Source organism: Salvelinus alpinus, chromosome 1, assembly GCF_045679555.1.
Source record: "Salvelinus alpinus chromosome 1, SLU_Salpinus.1, whole genome shotgun sequence".
NCBI classification, from domain to species: Eukaryota; Metazoa; Chordata; class Actinopteri; order Salmoniformes; family Salmonidae; genus Salvelinus; species Salvelinus alpinus.
The window spans coordinates 62,486,536-62,497,242 of NC_092086.1; the positions used below are offsets into that span (position 1 = coordinate 62,486,536).

At 44.3% G+C, this 10,707-nt stretch overlaps 1 protein-coding gene across 1 annotated transcript; it reads right to left on the bottom strand.

Annotated features, from left to right (window-relative positions):
* Positions 1–4,190: 4,190 nt before the first annotated feature.
* Positions 4,191–10,277, bottom strand: LOC139582897 (heat shock protein beta-1-like). Its single transcript, XM_071413334.1, has 3 exons — positions 9,645–10,277; positions 6,356–6,419; positions 4,191–5,242 (listed from the first exon to the last, which is right to left on the bottom strand). Exons 1-3 carry the CDS (start codon positions 10,105–10,107, stop codon positions 5,023–5,025), a joined length of 747 nt encoding a protein of 248 aa, XP_071269435.1. The 5' UTR covers positions 10,108–10,277; the 3' UTR covers positions 4,191–5,022.
* Positions 10,278–10,707: the final 430 nt, after the last annotated feature.

Genomic DNA, 10,707 nt, shown 5'->3' on the forward strand with positions numbered 1-10,707 from the left:
TATCTGTTGAAACAGAAAGATACAGTTGAAACAAATAATCTATCATTCTGTGCTTGGAAATGCACAGAATGATATACAGTATATATATTTTTTAAGTATAATATAAAAAAAATATTTAAAAAATCTGAAAGTACAAAGTCTGCAGATGATAATTACATAACAAAAGGCTCATCCTCATGTCCCTCCTCCACAGCCACTCTCTCAATAGGATTTGATGTTCATTCATGACATAACTTCTGCTCGACACAAAGGCCTCCATCCATGTGCTACTCAGAGACAGCATAGCTGAGCTGGGATGTCTTTCTGTCCGTTAAAAGTCCTATCCTACACACAACACTTAGCGCATTTGTCTGATGGATTTACCATTGATTTAAATTACAACCCTCCTATACACTAGAAGCCTATCTAAAGGGGTCTCTTAGACAAATGACATGATTGGTTGATGCCCACAACGAGCTGATGTGATGGGTTTATGCCCACAACCTGCTGAAGTGATTGGTTGATGCCCATAATAAACTGCAGGGATTGGTTGATGCAGCTGTCATTCAGTCTGAGTCCAGGCTGTTCCTTCCTTTGCTCCCATTCTCATTTGCTCCTTTACTCATTATCCTACACTTCACACTATTCTGTGAAGAAGTGCCCTCATCACAGAGAGCAGGATTGCTTACTCATTTTTCTCTCCTCACAGCGGCACAAACAGAGGAGGGGGCATAAACGTATATAGTAAGGGATGGAGTGAGGGGTAGAGATGAGGACACGCTTGCTGGTATGCATTATATTATACACAGCAAGAGGGAGAATGACTAATACAGATACAGTAGTGCATTATATGATATGTGTGTGTATGTGTGTGTGTGTGTGTCTTTCTCTCTCTCTCATATATCTCTCTCACACACACATGGCATATATCTTACAAAGCCATCAGACCATTTTAAACGCATTGGCCTAACCATACTTTTACACGTTCAAAACATTTTAACAACGGGGCACATGGCACAGTCAGTGTCATCATGGGTTACCTTTGCCTGTTACTGTCTGAGACACAGGATTGATGGGATTGCATTTCCAACAGGGATTCAGCCCTCCAAGCAGAAAAAGACCCCATACATCATCATGTCACAAACTAATATGGTAAGAGGATTCTTGGTTTGTTCCCAGATAAGGAAGGTGTCTCCTGTCCTCATGTCTTGCAGGCTGCTGTGCGGCCCGACTGGCTTCTGTGACCCTGTGTTCTCAGACATCTCTGCTGGAGTGTATCCATCTGATCTTGGGAGTGAGTGTTCACTTTTGGTCACAGAGTACTGCTGATGGTGCAGCCTCTCACAAACATTCTGAAATCAATTTTCTCAGGGTGATGTTGTCCTATGTGGTGAGTGAGTTCAGGGAGGAACTTATTTGTTTATTGGGTGTGAAAGGGGCATCGTCTGTGGACGCTGGTTGTCTTCGCCTTTCCTCTACCTGACAGTTATATGTTACAGTGAACAGGTGCTGTGGCTTTATGTTGCCTGTTAAATGTAGTTATAGGCGATTGCTGGTGGTGCGGTGTAGTGCAGTCCAAAAAGGCTCAATTACCAAGAGTCCATCTTTAACTGGTACTGTAACATAGATACAGAAGTGATGCCTCTGAGAGCGGTGGGGAAAGCATCTGAACAAATTCCATTCTTTCCCACCTTGCATTTATAAACATTGTCTCCAGATCATGTTAAGGGGGCTGCTGCCTTTAGCGAGCTGGCCTACTTAGACCTGTCAGCCTGGGTGGAGAGGATAGAGGGAGAATGGAGGGAGGATCGGGGAGGATGGAGAGGGATCCGGGGGATGAAGCAGCCAATAAGAGGGCCGATTGCTAATTGTGCCCCCCCCCACACACACACAGGGCTGAGAGATGGAGATCGAGCCCTGAATATCTCTGGCTTAGGGTTGGCTGGGTGGCTGCAGCTGGATAGGATAGATGAGATAGAGATTGCTAATTTAACAAGACATTAAAATGGAATGGGAATGGTAAGTCATATACGAGAAAAAAGCAGAAGACTGAAGTTCAGTGTCTTGCCCTATCAGTGACTTTGAAATAGAACTTCCACAAAGCTCCCTCTGCAGTAAATACTGTAATGAGTCGTTCAACCAATTCAGTGCCTTTTCAGAAGTATAACTTGGTCCCCAAAAACGTTTGATTTTGCCTAATTTTAACATGATCATAAAGAGCTTCAACTTCCTAAAAAACATGTTTTCTCATCTCAAGAGGTTAAAATTACTATAGAATGACTATAGTAAGTGCCTATTAAGTGCCTAATAAATTAACATGGTTGACCATAACATGGTTGACCCTCACCTCGGGGCTGCGGTGTTGCATGCTACGCCACTGCTTAGTTAATTATAACCTCTAGCACAGTCAGTGTAGTCAGCTCAGCTATCTCCATTGAGATCGTGTCTCTGCCTCGATCTAGGTTGAGCAAACAAAACATGGCGGTGTTCGCTTCAGCAATCTCACTGGAATAAAGACCTCCTCCATTCCTGTCATTTTTGAAGAGATTGTGATATCTCACATCTCAAAATGGGGCTACTTAATGTTAGATCCCTCACTTCCAAGGCAGTCATAGTCAATGAACTAATCACTGATCATAATCTTGATGCGATTGGCCTGACTGAAACATGGCTTATTATTAAGCCTGTTGAATTGACTGTCTTAAATGAGGCCTCTCCTCCTGGTTACACTAGTGACCATATCCCCTGTGCATGCCACAAAGGCAGAGGTGTTGCTAGCATTTACGACAGCACATTTCAATTTACCAAAACAAAGGTGACTGCATTTTCATCTTTTGAGCTTCTAGTCATGAAATCTATGCAGCCTACTCAATCACTTTTTATAGCTACTGTTTACAGGCCTCCTGGGCCGTATACAGCGCTCCTCACTGAGTTCCCTGAATTCCTATCGGACCTTGTAGTCATGGCAGACCATATTCTAATTTTTGACGACTTTAATATTCACCCACTCCAAAAGGCTTTCGGAGCCATCATCGACTCATTGGGTTTTGTCCAACATGTCTCCGGACCTACTCATTGCAAAATCCCTGATGTCTAAATTGTTTCGTTTTTTTCGAAATAGAGCCATTTGTGTGCACTTCCGTTAATACTGTATACCCCGGTATGGTACAGAAATGGTAGGATGGTATGAACATCTGGATACCGCCCAACCCTGGCGTGTGGTCAAGATGCCAATGCCTGGCCAACAACAACTTTTCACTCGATAGGGAAAGAAAAAAAATCCTGGTGCTCATCAGATTTCTTCCTAGTGTAGTCAGAGAAGTTGCCCGGAAGCGCAGAGAATAAAAAGCAGTCCTCTTACTCTATAAATAGCAATCGAGGAGAGCTAGGGAGCGTGTGCATTAGTACACTGCCTGGGTTTCAAGTGGAAGAGAATGAAAGTTGGAAATAAACAACAACTAGCCTCTTTCTACTACACCGCCAACTCAGACAGACCTTTCCAACTGGGATGAAGGTTGGAGAAAACCAAACAACTGTAGTAGTAAGTTAATTCAGCCTCCTAGGGAAAATGTCAGAATGGCAAATCTACAGCATAGACTTACATTTTGAGTGATTTTGAATGTAGCCTACTACCACAGGAACTTCAGTAGATGGCATTAGGTAATACCATGCTGCTGGAGGGGACAGTGACTGTGTGTGTGCGTGTAGTGTGTGTGTGTGTGTGTATATGTACTAAGGCATGGTATAACCATGTAGGAACAGTGGCGGTAGGGATTTTAACACTTCCTCTCACAATTTCCTTTTCTAATGCCAGTCCTGTGTTTCTCCACAGTGGTCTGATCAACACTTTGTGTGAGTCCTCTACAGTACCTGCAACCATGGAAACAGGTGTGTGACAAAGTGTGACACAGTCAGTGACCATCACACCCCATCATGTGTATTGGGATGTGATTTACCGCAGTGTTGCTCAATCTCCGGTCTGGCCATCTATCTACCTGATATCTATCGCTCCTTTCTCTCGTTCTCTCTACAGCATTTATCTTCAGACTAACACATGGTAGATTGTCAGATGCTACTGATGCCACCGCCACAACAAAAATATGACATAATTGAAATCATATTATTCAAAACAACATGTTAATAATTGTGCTACATCACTCAGATCGCATCTTACCTAAATAGAAGAGATAACAGATAAAGGAGGCCCGAGCTATTACGATTTTTCTTTATTCACCGTTATACGTGGGTACAGCTTCCCAAATGCAACTACAGTACAGACCAGTATTTTAGACCATATTTTAACAACAGTGATTGGCCAGTAACAGTCAGAGGATGGTGAAATCATAGAAAAAGAATGAATAGAATTTCTATGAGTGTAATAGTCAGAGGCCCATGTGCTGACCTTATTGGTTCTTTGGTGTTCTGTGTGTATCACTAGCCTGGTCCAGATCAGTTTGTACAGTCTTTCCAACTCCTATGGTCATTGTCAACAAAATGATCTGGGACTAGGCTACAGTATCACTGGTGTCCTGGCTCTTCTTGGCTGTGTTAATGTCTGTAAGCAGAAAGAGGGAGAGAGAGAGAGAGAGAGAGAGAGAGAGAGAGAGAGAGAGAGAGAGAGAGAGAGAGAGAGAGAGAGAGAGAGAGAGAGAGAGAGAGAGAGGCAGCAAGCACAGAATGATGATGACAGCAGGGCTGCAGTCACTGTTTGCAGATCTAATCGTTTTCAGTTCCTAGCAAGCGCATAATAGGAATGAGGAGAGTGTGTGTGTATGTGTGTGTGTGTAACTGTTTTTTGTTGTTGTTGCTTGACTCAAATGCAGATAGTAATTACTGCAGTGTGGGATAGAGCATGCAAGTGGTGTTAGTGTGAGCACACGTGAAACGTATAACGTTATATATGCATTTCCAGAGCCTACTGTAACTATACAATAGGTGTGGAATTAGCACAGTTTTGCCTACCTTCTCTCTTTCTGTCTAACCATTTCATCTGTGTCTACTATGTGTGTGTGAGTGTGAGTGTGTGTGTTTATGTTTGGAGTTTCACTCCTCTTCTTCATGATGCTCATCATGTTGGTGCCCATTGCCACTTCCCTTCCTCATCGTCATGTCGTAGGGCTTGGTCTTGCTGCTGCCCATGGTGACTGGGATGGAGATCTCTGCAGCCTTGATGGCCTGCCTGTTCAGAGGAGTCTCCACGGTCAGCACTCCCTCAGGAGACAAGGTGGACGTCACCTTCTCAGCGTCAGCCATAGGGGGCAGTCTGGACCAGGGAGGAAAGGAAACATCACAGTCAGGCTACTGTACAGTACAAAAATACTTTACTGAGGCAGACAGTGCTTTTATCTCGCAATATACCATATCTTTAATGTAATTTGATATCAACTTTATTCAGAATCACTGGTGTATAAATTCAGCTTCAGCACTAGGGGGCAGTCTGGAGCAGGGAGGAAAGGAAACATCACAGTCAGGCTACTGTACAGTACAAAAATACTTTACTGAGGCAGACAGTGCTTTTATCTCGCAATATACCATATCTTTAATGTAATTTGATATCAACTTTATTCAGAATCACTGGTGTATAAATTCAGCTTCAGCACTAGGGGGCAGTCTGGAGCAGGGAGGAGAGACAACAGCACAGTCAGGTTACTGTACAAGACCAGATACGCTGGAAAGCTGTTATCGATGGCTTATGCTCCAGGGGGAGTATGAGCCTAAGCAAGTAAGGAAGGCTTCTATTTGGATGCTGCCTATAAAATACTTTACTGAGACATCTTCATTTTCTTGAAATGTAATTTGATAGAACCTTCATTTATTATAAGCTTTCCAGTCTGCTGGTGGGGCAGTATTGATTGTCAGAGTAATGGTATATGTAGTGGCCCATGGATGGCGATACAGAGACCCATGGAGCTCAGCCCAGAGGGAGGACGGCTGGCTGTACTATACAAACAGTCAGTCGCCGCCGGTGTTGCTTTGCTCAGCCTTCCGCTACACTCAACCCTCTGCAGGCTTGACCAATCAACCAAAAGAGGCTCACAGGACCAGACCCATGATAACAGTATCACTGGAGTCTGGACTAATCCTGGAGCATGCAGCATATGACGGAAAGCTGACAAAAGCTGCCATGAAGTAGCATAAGCAACCAATTTCTGTAGCAGAAGATTTAGGAATAGCTTTGAAGTAGCTTTAATCAACCCTCCAGTGAAAATAGACTTTTGTTGTTGATGAAATCAACATTGAAACAAATGGGAGAGACATTATTTTGGCCAGTCATTGACAGAGACACTACACACATTTTTATGATGCCTTTTTCAGCATGGTGACAAAATTGCTACGACGGGTTGTGCAACAATGGGTTATTCGTTGTGTTACTTACGTGTATTTCCTAGTGAAGCATCTGGACACAAATCCATGCTCGTCCTTCCTCTCCTCATGCTTGCCTGTGGACACAAAACACACACGGGTCAGTCTTAGCCCTGTCTCACACTGGAGACTGCAGTCACTTCATGTGCCATGACCACTGTGTATAAATGTTATTTTGTGCAAAAACACAAGCTTCCTTGCTCGTTTTTTTAGTAAAACCTTCTTTTCTGTTGGACAAGGGGTTGAGAATAGATGTCACGTCCCTGTCCCTGTCCCCCTGCCTGGTGTCTGTACTGTACATGCATGTCCCCTTTGACACGTTCCCTAGCGTGTTACCTGTGTGATGTACACTCAGTAGCCAATTTATTAGGCACACCATCTAGTATCGGGTCAGACACCCCTTTGCATCCAGAACACCTTGCATTCTTCGAGGCATGGATTCTACAAGGTGTCGGAAACATTCCACAGGGATGTTGGTCCATACTGACACGATGGAATCACGCAGTCGCTACAGATTGGACGGCGGTACATTCAAAATCCCATTCCATCTCATCCCAAAGATGCTCTATTGGGTTTGGTCAGCAATAATGTTCAGATACGCTGTGTTTTTCAATTGAGGCTCAGTTGGTATCAATGGACGTAACGTATGACAGAAGAACATTCCCCACACCAGTACACAACCACCACAAGCCTGTACCGTTAACACCAGGCAGGATGGGTCCATGGACTCATGCTGCTTAAGTCAAATCCTGACTCTGCCATCCTGACTCTGCATGACCCAACAGGAACCGGGATCCGTTGGACCAGGCAATGTTTTTCCACTCCTCAATTGTCCAGTGTTGGTGATCGCGTGCCCACTGGAGCTGCTTCTTCTTGTTTTTAGCTAGTAGGAGTGGAACCCGGTGTGGGTTCCACCCGGTGTGGGTTCTGCTGCTGCATCCGTGACAAGGATTGAATTGTGCGTTCCTTGCACAATTCTTGCCATTCTCCTTTGACCTCTCTCATCAATGAGCTGTTTTCGCCCACAGGACTGCCGCTGACTGTATGTTTTTGGTTTGTTGTACCATTCTCGGTAAACCCTAGACACTGACGTGCGTGAAAAGCCCAGGAGGGCGACCATTTTCCAGCGTGCCTGGCACCGACAATCATACCACATTGAAAGTCTATTATGTCACTCATTTTGCCCATTCTAACGTTCAATGAACAGTAACTGAATGCCTCGATGCTTGTCTACTTGCTTTATATAGCCACGTGACTCATTGTCAGTAGGAGCGATCCATTTTCTTGACCCGAATAAACTGTCCACTGAGTGTATGTGCCAACTGGTTTATATCTCTATGTCTCTCACCAGGTCCCTACAAATACACATGACAGGCTTGAAATACTGACAGCATATCTTTTTGTTATGATTATGTTATGACAACAGCTGATCTGATAATAGGAGTTTGCCACAGGGACCAGTCCCCTTTCCTGCAGGACTACAACGCTGTGAAAGGGCCTTTAACCAGGCATTTATCAAACACTGATAAACAGCCACACCAGTTTCTCAGCTTTGATAGGAACATGAGAAGCGTGCAAGTGTTATAAGGAACTATACAAGGATGCAGTGTTCATTCCCAGTGTCAGAGCTTTGTTGATCATAGCCGTCTGCCGCTAGAGGAGGAGAGAACAAGAATACGCTCTGGAACTGGACCAGCAGCCCATTTAAAGTAGCAGATCAGAGACACAGCGAGAGTGAGTCATGGATAAATTTCCCCTCTCTCCCTCTCCCTCTCCCTCTGTCTCTGTCTCTGACTGTCTCTGTCTCTGTCTCTTTGAGTGGATATGGTACCAGAGAGGGTCTGGGTTCTCTCATGGATTTGATGATATCATTAACTATTCTCCGACATTATTAATACAGGTCCTTGAAAGTACTTTCTGTTCCAGACTAATCAACAAGTAAGTAAGGGAAGATATTCAATGCCAAGATGAAAAAGTGTTATTTTAAGTCCAATCTACAGTTTGTACACCCTAACCCTAACAGTGTATGTTATACTTCAACATAAAATACAGGGTCCTTATTACATTTGATTCATTTAGCAGACACTCTTATCCAGGGCGACTTACGGGAGCAACTATGGTTAAGTACCTTGCTCAAGGGCACAGATTTTTTACCTAGTCGGCTCAGAGATTCAAACCAGCAACCTTTCAATTACTGGCCCAACGCTCTTAACCACTAGGCGACTTATTGTAAGTCTAGTTTACAGTTTGGACATACTGCCCAAGTCCCCACTATAAAACAATGTTATTGTTGTAATAGTCTACTCAAAACTAGCATATATAACACAATAAAATGGGTTTGGACACAACGTTAAACCCACTTGATGTTGTTGTAATGGTCTACTTCCACTAGTGTACAGTACAATACATATCTCTGTTGTTGTAATGTGAATAATGTCTCTATGGGCTCTGAATCTATGGGCTCTGTTCCCCTCTCTCCCTCTGTCCATCTTCCCCTCCTTCCAGCCCTTTGGTCTACAGAGACCATGTCTGTGTAATATATTGTGATGTTATGTGATGTGACTTTGGGCTAAGCCTTTCACATAAAACAATCAACATGGGGCTACAACAAGTGTTACTCTCACTGTCCTCCATGTCACAGCAACAACTCACTTACTATGACAAGTGAAGCACTATAGTGTGCTTAGTAGTATTTAGTAAGTGAGACATCTCATGTACCTCATTCATCGTTAAATGCATGTGTAACATATACCCACTAAAACTCATTAGGTCCAGGTCTCTCTTGAAAAATAGATTTTTATCTCAACGAGACTAACCTGGTTAAATAAAGGTTAAATAAAACATTATGATGCTAAGAGATGCAAAACAGAAATCAGCTCCGCTATACACAGATACTTTATTCATTCTAATAAAATAAAATGTTTTGATGCACATAAACAAATTCTGCATATTATGAAGTCAATTTAATGTACTGTGGTAGCTACAAAGTTCTACTGATTTTGTCTACTGAGACAGACACATAGACACAGGGAGAGAAAGAGACAGATACAGAGAAAGGGAGAGCCAGAGACACACAGAAAGAAAGACAGACAGAGACAGAGCCAGTGAGACAGAAGCAGCCTAATTCTGATCGTTTGACCATTCACATCAGATATTTTCTCATCAGTTCTTTTTCAGCGATGATCATATTGGTCAAACAATTTTTTTTTTTAAATTGTGCTGCCTGTGTAAACACAGCTATGGAGAGAGAAAGATACAGACAGAGACAGAGCCAAAGCTAGATAGAGATATGAGTTTATTACCAGTGATCTCTACCACGCCATCCTTGGTCTTGACCACCAACTCTTCAGGGGAGAAGTGGTTGACGTCCAGAGTGACCTTCCAGGCCTCCTGGGTCTGCTTGATCTCAGACACGCCAGTGCTGAGCTGGCGGGAGAGGGCGCGGGCGTACGATGCTGCCCCAGCCTGGGCCATCATGGGGGCCTGGACCATCATTGGGGCTTGGGGCATCATTGAGACTAAGGGCATCATTGCACTCTGCTGGTGGGGCATCATAGAGGGCATGAAGCCGGCAGAGGACAGGTCGTGGCTGAGGGCGGGGCGCATGTATCCGGGCCAGTGGGTGCTGGAGAAGGAGGGTAACCCCTCTGCGTGGGCAGGCATACCGAAGGACTGGTCGAAGAGTCGGTTGCCCTGGTACCAGTCCCTGTAGGGGTCCCAGCTAGAGGTGCGGAGCAGGCTGAAGGGGATGCGTCTCTCTGTCATGTTTGCTGGAAGAAGAGGAGTAGTACTGTTGCAGTAGTAGAGCTGTGAAGCTGGCTGGCTGTAGATGCCTTTGGTTGGTGTCTCTCTCTCAAACTTCCACCGAAAGTAACGTCTGCTCCTCGGCAGAGGGCTTTTATACACACAGCCACCGCCCACTTCTAGTCAACACTGTCACTGACCCTGCCTTCTCACCCCATCTGCCTCCCCCCTCCCTGGACAGATATTTATAGAATGAACTAGGCCTATTCGTGGCAGACATAGCACTAGAATGGAATCCAAGTCCAAGGCAGTGGCGTAGAGCAGTTTCGCTGGGATTTTATAGTTAATCTCATGCTATTTTACATACTTGCCATGAGGCTTAGAGAGAAAATGTTGCTGTTTTAGAGGTCATTTCCTGCTATTCTACACATTTTTCCATGAGGCTGAGAGAACATTTAGCAGTTTTAAAGCTAATATCCTCTTATTCCCCCTAAAATTGTCATGGCATATGACGTGTTCATATGCTATCTGCGACTCCCAAAGCCTGGGGACAATGACGGGGTGTGCCATGCCAGTGCAAAGGCCCTCCCCTTTACCCCACTAACAACTGCCCAGCACTCC

Coding starts and splice junctions, on each gene's coding strand:
- LOC139582897 (XM_071413334.1), bottom strand. CDS start 10,107: ATGACAGAGAGACGCATCCCCTTCAGCCTGCTCCGCACCTCTAGCTGG. Junction 6,420..9,644: donor TGGCGTGGTAGAGATCACTG/GTAATAAACTCA, acceptor TTGTGTCCACAG/GCAAGCATGAGGAGAGGAAG. Junction 5,243..6,355: donor TGCTTCACTAGGAAATACAC/GTAAGTAACACA, acceptor TCCCTGGTCCAG/ACTGCCCCCTATGGCTGACG.